The following is a 15,570-nucleotide window of genomic DNA, read 5'->3' as shown; positions in this document are numbered from 1 at the left end:
CTGCTTGAGTGCGCTGCTGTACTCGGTGCACCTCCTCCCTGTCAGATCCTGAGTCGTCGGTGAGGTCTTCGTGGTGGACCCTCGGTTGGGATGGCTGGCTCGGCCGTGCCTCTTGCGTCGACCTCTCGGCAGCTTCCGTTGCCAGGGCCTCCTCCAGAGCGACCTGGAACGTTAGGTTCTTCTTAGCGTAGAGGCGTCGTTGCAGCTTCTCATCCCTCAGGCCACCGACGAGGCGGTCACGAAGCATGTTCTCCAGCTCTGAGAAGTTGCAGAACCGGGCGGCTTGGCGGAGAGAGGTCACAAACCCAGTTATGGTTTCCCCAGGGGCTTGCCGCTTTGCATAGAAGGCATTTCGACGAGCTACCACTGAGGGCTGTGGCGAAAAGTGCCCCTTCAGCTGTTCCATTATTGTTTTGTATGGAACAGTAGCAACGTCTTCAGGCGCAAGGAGAGCCCGGGCGATTTCAAATGTCTCCTCTCCGCAAACGCTGAAGAATATTGCCCTCTTCTTGGCGTCTTCTTCATCGGTGACCCCTTTGGCTTCTAGGAGGAAGGTGAAACGGGAGGCGTACGCTTCCCAGTCTCCGGATGCTGGGTTGAACGGCGAGAAGCTGCTGTCGGTTGCCATTCTGAGTTCCTTGTGTCCCGGAGCTGAAGCCTGGATACACGGTGCGAGGCAGCGGTGCGGCAGGTGGCGGTGCTGCGGTGCTGTGTGTGGCAGTCAGCTCAGCGGGATCCCATCCTCGTCGCCAGTGAAATATACTCAGAGTCGCAAAGTGATTTCATGCTCTTTATTCAGCTCATAGTGGTGAGGAGGAATGAATGTCCCCTCAAAGTATCTGCTTTATATACATTATTTACACAATGGGCTGCACATGATTGGCTAATTCCGGAATTCTACTGTAAGCCAATCAGGTTGTGGATTCACTTCAATCTGGAGCATGACTGGGTGGTTCCTGCCAACCAATCATACTGCTGCATTGTTCTAGGACCAATCAGACTGCTGCATTCTGAATCCTATTGTTCTAGGACCAATCAGGCTGCTGCCTTTTGGATCCTATTGTTCTAGGGCCAATCAGACTGCTGCAGTTTGGATCCTATTCAACCCAGTACATAACAATGTGCTTCTCCTTACAGCATTCAGGAAAAGTTGCACAGGCAGTAAAACTTGGCTTAGCTACAGTGGGGAAAGTTCCTAAATTATAAGAATGGCTTCGGAGAGCCATGTGGCTGAGCTGCAGCAACCAGCTTAGGCTCTTCACCTGCCAAGCTTCTCAGGTAGACTGAGGGGGGACAACGGCTTGAATACCAAGTCCCTCCCAAGGTGAACTAAGCCTAGCAGGACAGATTACTCAGTGGTTTTAAGAGAGACATTTTGTGACAACAACAATAATAAATAGTTACACCTTGGCTGCGTGAACCCGTTTCCTGCTGGCAACAGACCAGTGCAGCCAAGGCAGGATCAAACCCTTCTGCCCATCAGATGATGTCACCAGTGGTGTCACCTGATGGGCAGGTGGGTGTGGTTTGGGGAAATGGCCTGGCAGGCCACACTGGACCCCCCCACCCCCCCGGCCAGGGAGCTACAGCATAATTCCCCATACAGTAATGCCCTTTTAGTGTCTGGCAAATGGGACCAAAATGACACTTTGAGATTTTTTGCCCATGTCATCTTCTTTCTAGCAAACTTTGCAATTTCCCCCTTATCTAATAAACCTTTAACTCAATGTCCTGCACATATTTACTTTTCCCTTTCTGTTGTTTGCAGTCGCTTTTTTGGACCCAGAACAAATATTCCAGGCCTCCTCATGGGCCGAGGATGGGAGGCGAGGACATCACCTTTGTATAAATGGGAGCTCTGCTGTGGCTCCTTCTACCCTTCCTTCCAGCACAACCCTCCTCCTTAGAACTTCTGCAGGCGAAGCCATGAGATCACTGGTAGCTCCAGCGCTCCTGGCCCTGATCCTGGGATGCATAGCAAGTGTAGCTGTACTCCCTACCCTCCCTGAGGGAGAGTTTCCTGGTTGCGATGACGTTGAGACGGAGCGCATGGCAGACTTCGCAGTGAACTACATCAACGCAAAAAATAACCACGGGTACAAGTACGCCCTAAACATTATCAAGAAGGTCAAGGTTCTCCCTCGGGTAAGTGCTTCCTGGTGGGTGGGGAGGAAGGTTATCCTCCAGATCATACGAGGTGTGAGGGAAGGCTATGTAAGATCTTCAACTGTGCGGCACCCGTCCAATACCCTGCTTCAGAACAAAACCTTCATTATGAGGTTTCATCATAATAATAATCTTATTTTTTGCACCCCAGTCACCTGACTGGGTTGCCCCAGCCACACCGGGCAGCTTCCAACATATAAAAACAGAATAAAACATTAAACATTAAAAACTTCGCTATACAGTGGTACCTCAGGTTACAGACGCTTCAGGTTACAGATTCTGCTAACCCAGAAATAGTACCTCGGGTTAAGACCTCAGGATAAGAACAGAAATCACGCGGCAGCAGGAGGAGGCCCTATTAGCTAAAGTGATGCTTCAGGTTAAGAACAGTTTCAGGTTAAGAATGGACCTCCAGAATGAATTAAGTACTTAACCTGAGGTCCCACTGTACAGGGCTGCCTTCAGATGTCTACTAAAGGTTGTATAGTTACTTATCTCCTTGGCTCGGGGGGTCGCATAACTCCATACCCTCCAACTTTTCACTGATGAAAAAAGGGATGTCCTAAGTCAGGGGTGTCAAACTCAAATTCATCGGGGGGCCGCATCAGCAGTTTGGTCACCCTCAAAGGGCCGATTGTATCTGTAGGATTATGTAAAGTGGAGGTTTCCTATGTAGAACGGCCAGCGCCGCTAGAGGGCAGACATTCTCTGGCTTGTAGGCTGCTGCGCATGCGGTGAAGAGGCGGCTTTCTTGTGTAAAAAAAAAAAAAGCGAGAATAAAAGGTGAAGGCTGGCGGCCGGTGGCGGCTACACGGGCCACATGATGAGGTCTGATGGGCCAGATTCGGCCCGCAGGCCTTGTGTTTGACACCCGTGTCCTAAGTAAAAGCGAGGCGTTTAGGGATCAAATCAGAAACTGGGATGGCTTCTGTAAATCCAGGACTGTCCCTGGACACTGGGAGGGTCTGTGGGTGGCTTCCAAGAGATATAAAAACATAATACTGTAGAACATTACACATTAAAAAGCTTCCCTATACCGGGCTGCCTTCAGATGTCTTTTAATAGTTTTATAGTTACTCATCTCCTTGACATCTGAAGGGAGGGTATTCCACAGGGCGGGGGCCACCACCGAGAAGTCCTTCTGCCTGGTTCCCTGTAACCTCACTTCTTGCAGTGAGGGAACCGCCAGAAGGCCCTCGACGCTGGACCTGTGTCCAGGCTGAATGATGGGGGTGGAGACGCTCCTTCAAGTATACTGGGCTGAGGCCGTTTAGGGCTTCAAAAGTCAGCACCAACACTTTGAATTGTTGGTTTATTTCACTACCAACCTTCCACTGAGAAGCTATTGGGGTTCAGTGTACCCACACGGACAATGGAAGCTTTGGTGTGGATTGCACCTGGGCACGTCTTACTCAGTTGTTTAAAGGCATCCAATTCTGAAGTTGTGCATGTCCTGAATGGCTCACCGAAAGTGTTGTGGGAATGAAGGGGTGGCAGTTATGCAGAGGAGACCCATTGAAATTAATAGCCCTAATTTACTCATGCACACTCATTTCAAGAGGTGATGAAACACACCATGAACACCTTGTTTTCTTATGATGGCAATGGTGTCCACCTGAGAGGCGCTGGAACTGAGTTCTGGCTGGAAAAAAAGCCCTCGGTATAATTAGTTGTACTTAGCTGAACACCACTCAAAGTCTGCACCACTCTCCAGGAACAACCACTTGTTTGTTCGTTTGTTGCATTTATATACTGAGGGCTCCAATTCCCACTCAGCCATGAAGCTCACTGGGTGACCTTGGGCCAGTCAGTGCCTCTCAGCCAAAAATGTCTTGCACAGTTCTTGCGGGGATTAAATGAGGGGGTTAACCACATATGCCACCTTGAGCACTTTGGAATAAAAGGTGGCATAAGATGCCATAAATAAATAAATTAAACATAAGCTTCAAGAAAGTCAATGACATACCATTTTGAAGAAATTTCTGTTTTGGCACATCTGTTAAGGGGGAACTGACACTGTGAAGCACTCTATGGATTTGGGCCTTTTAGCTGGTTAAATAAATGTAAGGAAGTTTTTTTAAAAAAAAAATCTAATCACCTTCTCTCATTTCCTCCTCCGCAGAGGCCATTTGGGAAGATAGCCTTCCTTGAGTTGGACTTATTAGAGACTGAGTGCCATGTGTCAAACCCACTGCCTGTTGAAAATTGTACCATAAGGCCACAGACACAGCATGTGAGTTCCTGGACCTTTTGCTAACCTTGTGGAGAATTTAAGCATGAATTCTTGGGTGCACGCATCATATCTTTATTCAAATTAATAGCAATAATAATAAAGGCATGTCAGTACAGACTGACTGCTTGGAACTCAACTGTCCTGCTCACCAGGACGGTGCTGATTTTACTTTGCAAAGTTGCACCCAACAAAAGTTTAATTTACACAGCAAGCGTTCATACTCAGGATCCCTTAACATTTTAAGGCTTAACTTGCCTGAGCTGTATAACCTCAACCAAGTCTCTTGATTGAGAGCGTGGGAAGTGCCTTTATGGATCAAATCAAGTTCCACTTACTCAACTATGCATTGCAAGGATTTCAGCAGGTACTAGGTTGTCCACAAGAACAACCGAGTTACAATTTAATGGAACATCAGCCGCTAAAGATTAGTCTGATTCATTCCAGTGGAATTCAGCTACCCTAACCTTTCCCAAACCTCAGCGGGTGATGATGTCCAACATTCAAGGTCTGCGACTCAGTGATGGAGCCAGTGGTGGAGGAACCCTCTCCGGCACCTGGGGCGGGACGCCGATGGGCGGGGCGAACTGCCTGGTGGCGCACGCATGGCGTCCATATGGACTGTGCATGTGTAGCATCCCGTACGGAGTGCACAAGTGCAGCAGCTTGCGCGGCATCCATACAGACTGCCGCGCAAGCGACATCCCATATGGACTGCGCATGTGTGGCATCCCATACAGAGTGCGCACACACGGCAGCCCGTATAGACACCCATATGGACGGCGCGCAAGAGCGGCAGCCCTTACGGACACCGCGTGGGCGGCACCCATACTGACTGTGTGTGCCCTCGGCCGCTCTACAGCTGGAGGGAGGCAGGGGCCATCTTATCACACACAACCCCCCAGAGTGGCACCCAGGGCGGATCGCCCCCTCTGCCCCCCACTTTGTATGCCCCTGGATGGAGCAGCTGTTTTGCACGCTGAGGGTTCTAGGTTCATAGAGTCATAGAATTGTAGAGTTGGAAGGGTCATCTAATCCAACCCCCTGCAGTGCAGGAATATTTTGCCCAATGTGGGGCTTGAACCTATGACCCGGAGATTAAGAGTCTCATGCTCTACCAAGTGAGCTATCCCAGACCTCCTAATATTCCATCATCTCCTTGTTTGAAACCCTGGAGAGCCACTGCTTGCCCTTTTACACAATACTGAGATAGATCGACCACTGCACTGACTCTGCATAACCTATTGTGCCAAAATTTGAACAGACAGTGAAAGTTGATTGTGTTCAGGATCACACACACATCCTAAAAAAAAAAAAAAAAAATACAACCTCCCAAAACCTAATATTTGCCACACATAAAAGCTTTAGTGCTTGAATCTGTGGTCTCAGATTTAAAATCTGGGCTCCTTTGAATTATATGGTATGCCGTCCAAGTTCTATTTCAACTGGTCAAAGTACGAGACAGAAACTAAGTAATTCAAATCTATCTCATTATTTCTAGAACGGCATCTTTTCCCACTTTGACTATTCGTGGAAGTTGTTCCGTGGCTCCTTTGTTTATAATTGTCAACTGCATTGGCAATTCTGGTAGCTTATTACAATTTTCTTTAGCGTGGGCCTACCAGCCTGAAGGACTTGTCATGCAAGTTCAACAGATGGATTTTTTAAAAATAAAAAATGTGTTGACTAATAAAATCAATGTGGCTAGAGAAGCAAACAGAAAAATGATCATGGTGCAGTTTTGTAGTGAAGTCTACCCAAGTCCACCATGCTCTTTTTAAAAACACCTGTTCATAAGGCATGGTTAGAGGGTTCACGTCAAGGTCCACTTAGTCCAACGGTCTTCTTAAGAATCCAAAAAATCTGTTGGCAATTGTCATCCAATATAAATGGTTAGTTGTGTATTTCTATGCACAATAAACTCGCTATATTAGTCACCGGAGCACCAGGATAGCCTGAAGGTATGCATTATTCCAGTTTGTAAAAACTTCCCAGTTTGCTTAAAGGTAAAGGTAAAGGTACCCCTGCCTGTACGGGCCAGTCTTGACAGACTCTGGGGTTGTGCGCCCATCTCACTTAAGAGGCCAGGGGCCAGCGCTGTCCGGAGACACTTCCGGGTCACGTGGCCAGCGTGACGAAGCTGCTCTGGCGAGCCAGAGCCGCACACGGAAACGCCGTTTACCTTCCCGCTGGTAAGCGGTCCCTATTTATCTACTTGCACCTGGAGGTGCTTTCGAACTGCTAGGTTGGCAGGCGCTGGGACCGAGCAGCGGGAGCGCACCCCGCCGCAGGGATTCGAACCGCCGACCTTTCGATCGGCAAGCCCTAGGCGCTGAGGCTTTAACCCACAGCGCCACCTGCGTCCCCCCAGTTTGCTTACCTCGAGGCATTTCTTACCCACCATAGGTGACCAGGGCAGTGACTGTTTGCTAGGCTGGGTTTTGGTCCCTTTTGGGTTCACCGTCTGGGAGACACATAGCATGGTGTACCAGCCTTGGCCCACCAGGCATTCCCCAGATATTTTGGACTAGAGTGTCTGACGGCCCTTGTCAACACAGCGAATGGACGTTGAGGTCCAAAACATTGCCAAACAGGTCAGTGTAGGCCGATGTACAAGGTGTACAGTGTATGTACAAGGTGTACAATGATGTACAATGCTGCGGAACTGGGTTTTGCTCCCATCATAACCAGCCCATAATCCTCTTCCTTTGAACCGCTAGGCTGTTGAAGGGGACTGCGACGTCAAACTCCTCATTGTGGATGGAGGCTACAAAGTGCTGTCTAGCAAATGTCACTCTACTGCAGGTAATCTTTTTGGCTGCTTTGCAGTCCTCGGTCACCAGGGCTGAGAAATAGGGGGTCAGTGCCCCACGCTCCAACTCACCCCATTTACCATGACTCTCCCCAGGGCACACCTCTCCCCAGCCCAGTTTGGCACATCCCTTGAGTCGTTCTGCCTGGCCTAGGGATATGCCTTGCCTCTCAAATGCCTTCCCTGTGGCCTCATGAAGGGTTCCCAGAAGGCTTGAAGAAGGTTCTCCACCTCAATCTAAGAGAGAGAGAGAGAGAGAGAGAGAGAGAGAGAGAGAGAGAGAGAGCAGCTGCAGGTGGGGCAATGAGAACTAGTAGCACAATGTGGGGGGCGGTGTTAGCCCTTTCTCTTTTTTTTAGAGTAATATTTATTCAGGTTTTAAAACATTACAAAAAAAAAGCAGAAAACACAATACAGAAAAACAAGACATTTCCAAGAAAAAATGCAAAAAATAAAAAAGGAAAAAAGGAAAAACAGATAAAAAGGGAAAAAAATAATTAGAAAATACATACAATCAAAACAGGAAAAAAAACAAGTTAAACCTTTACATAATTTTCTTTCTATGACTTATTTCCTTGACCTCCTCACACCTCCCCTCTTTGTTTTCTAGTTCAAATAGATATTTCAGCAAATCCTTCATCTTTATTTTTATCCTAATAATTTATCTTAATATACTGTAATTTTCCATTCTCTTTTTCACCAATTAGCCATCCACTTTTACTTTATTTAATCTTATTTCTCATTAGAACTGATATATTTAAACCTATTCTCTTATTAAAAGCAATTTTTTTAAAAAAAAAAAATTCTCAATATATACACTTTAAATTCCCAATTTTCTTTCACCGTCTCCCCTCCCCGGTCTCGGCCCCTATCAACAGTTCCATCGGCTTACAACAGTCCATCAACCTGGTGTTAACCCTTTCTCAGCCCTAGTGAGCACCACTCTTTCACAGGTGTTGTTTGTCCCTGAGACATCTGGGGCTTTCCCCCCCTACAGACTGTGTAGCACAAGATTAAACCCTTGCTCTGTGAGATGTGGACTTGATCCTGACTGGATGTCACCACACCTGGCGCTCTTAAAAACAACAACGTACATCCATCAGGTGTGTCCTGTGGCCCTCAGTCCACCTGTGTGCTGTATCTTTGTCTGGAAGGCACGTCCCGGCAAAATCATGCACATGAAGGAGGGATGGAGAACTTGTGGCTCTCCAGATACTGTTGGGCTTCAGATCCCATCACCCCCTGCCAGCCTGGACAGTAGCCAAATATCAACATCTGGAGAGGAGCCACAGGCTCCCTGTCCTTGATATAAACATGAAGGGACCACACAGCTCTTATAATGGGCCAGTGGGTCTTTTTCTGTTTCCTCTCAGTGTCTCGTTCTCCCAGTCTTGAGTTCACTTCTCCACATTTCCAAATGAGTTTGCCAGTTGGTTTTTCTTTTCTTTTTTTAACCCTCAGGAAAATTGCCCAGCATTTTCTTCTGACACGCACATTTTCTATGCAATTTTGCATAAAATACACACAACAACAACAACAACATATTATTTGTACCCTGCCCATCTGACTGGGTTGCTCCCACCACGTTGGGTGGCTTCCAACATAATATAAAAACACAGTGAAAACTTCATGGTACAGATGTCTACGAAAAATTGTGTTATCGTTTATCTCTTTGACCTCTGATGAGAAGGTGCTCCACTACCGAGAAGGCCCTCTGCCTGGTTCCCTGTAACTTCACTTCTCGCAGTGAGGGAACTGCCAGAAGGCCTTTGGAGGTGGACCTCGGTATTTGCAGGGCCATTGTGAGTTCTTGGAGGAAGAACAAAATAAAAATATAATAAATTCCTTAAATGTTCATTTCTTAAGTTTCTGCCAACACAAAATGGCTGCAACAGCCTATGTCAGCAACTGATCAGCTATCCTAAACCTTTTGGAGCAGCCAGCAACAAAACATTACTCAAATAAATAAATAAATAAATAAATAAATAAATAAATAAATAAAACACCCTGTACTTTTCTCTTTTGCTTCCTTAGATTCAGTTGAAGATATTATCAGTGTTTGCCCTGGTTGTAACCCTTTGTCACAACTGGATGACCCTAAGTTGAAGGAGGCAGCTAATTCTGGGCTCGCCAAGTTCAACGCTGAAAATGTCAATGGAACCCACTACCAGCTCCTTGAGCTTTCAAGAGGGTTTACCTCAGTAAGTATTCAGACAGGGCCACTAGCAGTGCTGCCTTATTACAGAGAGAGTAGAGAGCAGGGATGTTTGAAGACATTGTTCAGTCCACATGTTTAAGCAAGGCAAGCTGATCTGCACTTCTAGTACTGATGCACAGATCTAAACGCAGTTATCCCTTCTACTTTTGCTCTTTCAGATTTCTGCAACACAATTCTCGGCTCCCAAATGGTCCATTCTGGTGTGCAGGTTTCATTCTGGCGGTCCACGCCGTCTGTAGTTGGAGGAGGGAGACAAAATATCCGTTGCATTCAATATTCAAATCCATTTTTAATTCCATTTTTATGAAGACCATCAGCAAGTTTCAGTTGATCAGGCAAGGGCAGAGGGAATTTGGGCACAACAGATCAAAAACAAAACCAAGCAACACCAATTAATTAAAAAGTAGTGACGGCAAGCTTATCCTCTAAAACAAATAGTCCAAACAAGAGTGTTGAACTAAGAGCATTTTTGCTGGCCGCAAATAGTGAGCAGTGAAGGGTTAAGGCATATCTTTCTTGGAAAGATGGTCCAAATGTGGGGGGGGGCATGGCAGGGAAGGCCCTGCTTCCAGTACCCACTCACTTTACCTCCAACCGTGAAGGGAGCTGGAGAAGGGCCTCAGAAGGGAACATCTGGAGAGAAGTGGTTTCTGAGACAGCCTGGTCCCAAGGCACTCGAGGATTAAAAGTCCAGTCCAGCGCTTTGAACTGAGTCCTGAACAAAGTGGCAAGCAGTGAAACAGGTCAAGGATGTGTGTGTGAAGTGATTTGCTACCAGCTCCACTAAAAACGCTGGTTCCCCACAGCTGCCCTGAGCATAACCTCTATTGGAAAGAAGGACTGGTCTGAGTTGCTAGAAGGCAGCTTCATAGGCTGGGTTGGGTGGAGGGAGTGAAAACTGAACAAAAGTACCCCAGCGTTGCAAATGTCCATTTATATCATTAAGATTCTATATGACTCTTTCTGCTCAGTTGCGACATTTGAGAGAGACAGCTAAAATGTTCATTATTACGTTCCCAGCATATGCCTCTAGGTACACATGTGGAGTTTGCAATTGCCGCCACTAACTGCTCAAGGGAACAAGCCCAAGACCCTGCAGAACACTGCCACGTGGCGACAGATGAGCATGCGGTAAGTGGATGGGATCCCAATTAATTTAGTGCAGATTCCAGGACTGGTAACGTTTGCAGTCAAACGAGGCCTGCCAGCCCTTCTGCATTGCGGGGCCCCTGTGCCTTTAAGAAAGCATTTGAACAATGAAGTCCACACATTTCCGACCTCCATGGCTACAAATCCCTCTCTCTCTATAGAAAAATACATATATAAATTCGAAGGTCCAATGACTTCAGGTCTAGAAATGCCTGTTTTTCACAAGTGAAAGTGATTTAAATCTGGCCATGCTAGCTCTGCCAGACTTCAAATCGCCAGACACTGGAAGTTTGCATTGGGTTCCTCTAGGGAGGATTTCGTACCCTCCAACATTTCTCCGATGAAAATAGGGACGTCCCATTCCATAGTGATAATTTTATTATTTATACCCCACCTATCTGACTGGGTTGCCCCAGCCACTCTGGGTGACTTCTAACATGTATAAATACATATTAAAACATTAAACATTAAGACACTTCCCCATACTGGGCTGCTTTGTGTACATTTCATTGGTTAGAACAGCATGCTGTTACTGCTTTCAGCTGTCTCCTAAAGGTTTTATAGTTACTTAGGGTTGCCATATTTCACAAAGTAAAAAGCAGGACACCCCAAAGTTGTTGAGCTTTTTGAAGGAAACCACCAGAATTCTTGAGCGAAAAAACCACAGTTTTTGGGTTGACTTCTCTAAGATCCAGGACAAAGAGCCGCCTTTCAGAAATTCCCCCCGGACATCAATTCTGCCTTTGAAATCCCAGTAATGTCCAGGAAAATCTGGACGTGTGGCAGCCCTGTAGTTACTCATCTCCTTGGCTCAGAGGTTGCATAACTCCATACCTTCCAACATTTCTACGATGAAAATAGGGACGTCCTAAGGAAATGCAGGACATTCTAGGATCAAATCAGAAACTGGGGTGGCATCTATAAATCTGGTGACCTTTTTAACTGCGCATTCAACCTGATACGCTTGCGCAGAGCTTGCAAGGAGGATAGACTTTATTGAGCATTCCTTCTGTGTGGTTTTTTAAGGTGAGGTCATGTGCACTCATCCTGATATTTATTTGCTTACAGGATATTTATATGCCTTGCCATGAATCATTTGTTCACCCCAAGGATTTCAATGCATTTCCCCATCTCTTTCCTAACTGCAAAACAATATGTTTTATTTCTTGGCAGCAAAGAACTTCAATTTACTTTTAAATTGCACAAATCTAATTAACAGTGGAATTGCCTGCAGAATACTGGCAGTTTTGAGTCATCCCTGATCACCTGATGTCAGTCTTGTGTGGTCTTTCAGAATGTTGGACCACAATCCCCACAGTTCACTTACATATTCTATCTGTAAATAATTTTTATTAATTTTCACTTATTAAAATCCACTAACAGACACATTTTTTCAATATCAAATTACAATTCCCATCCAAATATAGATCAATTATACGGCCAATTATACACTTTGAGTGACTTCCCATGTGCTGGGTTTCAGGGTGCAAAGTTCTTATTTCTTCCTGCTTCCGAAATCTTAGTTAATCCAATTACATTCAGTCCTGATCTTAGTCCCGTATCAACAGCTACTGATTTCTTGACCTCCATTCATGCTGAGATATTCAATTTAAAAAAAATTCCACGAAAACAGTTTTGTATCCTGTAAATTCCCTGTGTGAGATGTTTATTTTCCCATTTGTTTCTTCATTGTTCTAATTAGATCACTTACATATTCTAATTTACAAAGTCGAGAGGGCATTCTTCACACCTGTTCATAATTATTAATTTGCAGTGCCTACTTGCTCCGCATCAGTGATGTAGAATGCAAGACCAACTATGCTTGCATACCCCACTGAACTTTATTATGTCCCTGAGTATGGAGTAAAGGTCAACAGGTCTGGGACTTATCTACAGGTGGGTGGGTGACCTCATTGGGAATAACATGAAAACCGTCTTAACTTCCACGATGGAAAAAAGGCAGTATATAAACCTACATAAGTAAAACGGTTTTACTCACATCTTCAGATGCCACTCTAGTCGATCGATTCCCACACTTTTTGGATGGTTTATGTGAGGAAGATGGGAATGAATGGAATTTTCTACACCATGCTGCCTGGCTGAGATGAAGTATTTTCTTTTCGGATGTCCCTGTGGGGATGTCTTAACTGCTCTCTCTTTCTTCCTCCTTATCAAGCGTAATGGGTTTTGCAAGGCATCCGTTATCCAGTTGCCTCCTGTTCCTGTTCTTGGTGGTGAGCCCATTCCACCTGCAGAGGAGATCACCCTAGATTGTGCTTTATATGATCACCAGGTAGGTGCAATTTTTAAACATGGTTTTCAGCAATTCACACACAGAGAGAATTTGCAACCGGTTGCTTGCTCTGAGATTCACTGGGGAGGGTCTGATGGTGTACACGAAAGCTAGCTTGGAAACCAAAGCCCTTTGGGACTTGAAGCACAACCACTTCTCCTCTTGCACCAAATCCTGTAGCACCCAGACTTTGAATGTTTCTAATTATTTGGCCTTCCCCAATTGGCTCCCGTTACCTTTCCACCCACCCACTTTTCCAGAGAAGCACCCTGACCCAGCTCCTCCCAAGGCCAACTTCCCTGCTTCCCTGCAGAACAATTAAGGGATTCTTCATCCCTAGAGCTAAAGAGGCTGCTATCCACGCCCCTGTTGCAGTCCTGCTGCACCCCTTTCCTAGCACTCATGGCATTGCTAGGTACTTAGACTCAGGGCATTGGTCTGTGGCACAAATCTGCATGAAACTTGCATATGCATGTGTCTATGTCTCTGTGCATGCCTTGGTAGCTCGGTTGGTGGAGCATGAGACTCTTAAGCTCAGGGCTGTGGGTTCAAGACCCATGTTGGGCAAAAGATTCCTGCATTACTGAGGGTTGGACTAGATGACCCTTGTCAACTCTAAAATTTTATGATTCTATGAATTAAGGTAGGTGATGGGTTGTTATTTAGGACCACTGTGCTCAGCTGCCCTATAATCCAAGAAAGATGCATTAGTTGAAAAGGCGGGGAAGGGGGAGGAGATACAAGGGCCCACCCCAAAAGACCGCCTGGGCCAACTTAAGCAACAGAATTACCTGCCATACATAGGAAGAGGTCCTTTCATCAGCACAAATACCGGCTGGTTTATTTATTTCAGTGAACCATTGTCATTTTTAAAATGCTGAAGTAGGCTGCCCATCTAGATTTACCTCTGTGAAAGAGGTCTAATTTGCTGGCCAGGAACCCAGACACAACAAAGGACTTTTAATGGCTCAACAGAAGTGGCGATTTCACCATGCTGGTGACCAAAGCTCCTCCTGTTAATGGTGAAGGATTTCTGCCTCCTGCTCATCCTTCTGTAGGGCCGTGAGGCTGTGCATTGGGGAAAAACACAAGCCGTATAGATCTCTGGGTATGTCTCTTAGGATTGCCACCTTTCCTCTGGCAAAATGCAGGGCAGGGCAGGGCAGGGCAGGGCAGGGCAGAATGGTTAGGGGACGACTCCCCCCCCCCATCTGCTGCTGAAGTGACTTCAAAGCAATTCATTGCAATCTTTCGCATCCTAACAGAATGGTCCCTCTACAATTTGTCACACATACACACACACAAATTTGTAAATCTGTCTGTGCTTGGCTACGCAGAGCTTAAATACATGACCTTTCCCACACCTTTCAAACACTTGTATTTGGAGAGAATCCCAAACTTGGCGCACACACACACACACAGAGAGAGAGAGAGAGAGAGAGAGAGAGAGAGAGAGAGAGATGAAGACCTGAAATACAGGACCTGGCATTTTTACATCGACAGTCCTGTATTTTACAGGGCAGGTGGCAACCCTAATATCTCCCCTGCCCTCTTTGTTTATGGGGGTGGGTGGGGAAAGTCATTACACCTCATGAGATTTGCACCTGCTCAGAGCTTCAAGCTGAGTGGTCTGTTTATTATTTATTTATTTATTTATTTATTTATTTATTTATTTATTTATTTATTTGGACTGTGTTCTGACTAGCGCCAGCAGACTGGACATAATGGTTTTCTTTTCTAGGCCGGCGGTTCCCATTTCATCAAGCATTCCTTGCATCATCTTGGGAAGAACATCCCTTCCCCTGGAACTGGCCGCAGGGTCCTTGACCTCATCCATTCGCACAACGACACGAACGCATCCCATGAATCTCACTCTGCTGAAGCTCTAGCCGTCGCGGCTCCAAAGCCTGTCGTCAAGAGAGCGGTGGAAGCTGTGCCACTCCCAGCACTTTTGCTACAATTATGCCCAGGGAGGATTCGCCACTTTAAGATATAGGAGAGCCTGATAGAAACTACGGGAGCTGCCCAGTCATTGAAACGCCTTTGTATATTCTCCCAAGCCTGAACTCACATTCTTGCAGCAAAATAGTGATAATTTCTCTCACACACACACATCCCCCCCAAAAGCCAAGCCTGTCCTAAGAAAGGCTGTGAGTATTGTGTCAGCCTGCTTTCTACCTGTGCAGATTTTGGTGCTTCTGACAGATCCTGCATTTTCTAGCTTCCCTGCTATCTTTAGTTTCTGCCTCCTTTATACAGATGCAAGGTGGAAAACAAGGACTCCATGCTTGGTGAAAAACTCAGGGGCAGGAGGGGCAGTATTAGAGTGGGGCTTCTGTCCTGTGTGTCATTCCTTGTCCCTCCCCTTGGTGGGTGGCAGAAGCAGGATCAGTTGTGCAAATTACATAACAATTTGCTAATCTGCATACTCTACTATTCAGCTGACAGATTCATGGCACTCTTGGGTGGAGAAGCAGGTGTGGTTTGGGGTTTCTCCTTTCGAAAGGGAAGAATATACACAGCACCGGACAGAAGGGACCGCAGTGATATATCAGGTGTATTCTCTAGGAATTACTGTTCTTTCCTTCCCTGGTGTCCAAAATTGCAGTGCTACATTATGGAGACCGTGCTGGAAAAAGCATATTCTAACAATATGCAAACCAAAACAAAGGTGCTTCCAAAATAAAACACGAAACTCAAAA

At 46.1% G+C, this 15,570-nt stretch overlaps 1 protein-coding gene across 1 annotated transcript; it reads left to right on the top strand.

The window, feature by feature from the left end:
• Positions 1-1,865: 1,865 nt before the first annotated feature.
• AHSG (alpha 2-HS glycoprotein) lies at positions 1,866-15,570 on the top strand. The gene is made up of 7 exons (XM_079978203.1): positions 1,866-2,145; positions 4,289-4,399; positions 7,117-7,201; positions 9,243-9,409; positions 10,447-10,557; positions 12,752-12,868; positions 14,610-15,570. Exons 1-7 carry the CDS (start codon positions 1,927-1,929, stop codon positions 14,862-14,864), a joined length of 1,065 nt encoding a protein of 354 aa, XP_079834329.1. The 5' UTR covers positions 1,866-1,926; the 3' UTR covers positions 14,865-15,570.

Source organism: Podarcis cretensis (assembly GCF_951804945.1).
Source record: "Podarcis cretensis genome assembly, chromosome: 5".
NCBI classification, from domain to species: Eukaryota; Metazoa; Chordata; class Lepidosauria; order Squamata; family Lacertidae; genus Podarcis; species Podarcis cretensis.
The sequence above is the reverse complement of the archived record's forward strand: the minus strand, read 5'-3'. Positions and strand labels throughout refer to the sequence as shown.

Coding starts and splice junctions, on each gene's coding strand:
- AHSG (XM_079978203.1), top strand. CDS start 1,927: ATGAGATCACTGGTAGCTCCAGCGCTCCTGGCCCTGATCCTGGGATGC. Junction 9,410..10,446: donor TTTCAAGAGGGTTTACCTCA/GTAAGTATTCAG, acceptor TTACGTTCCCAG/CATATGCCTCTAGGTACACA. Junction 10,558..12,751: donor TGGCGACAGATGAGCATGCG/GTAAGTGGATGG, acceptor CTCCTTATCAAG/CGTAATGGGTTTTGCAAGGC.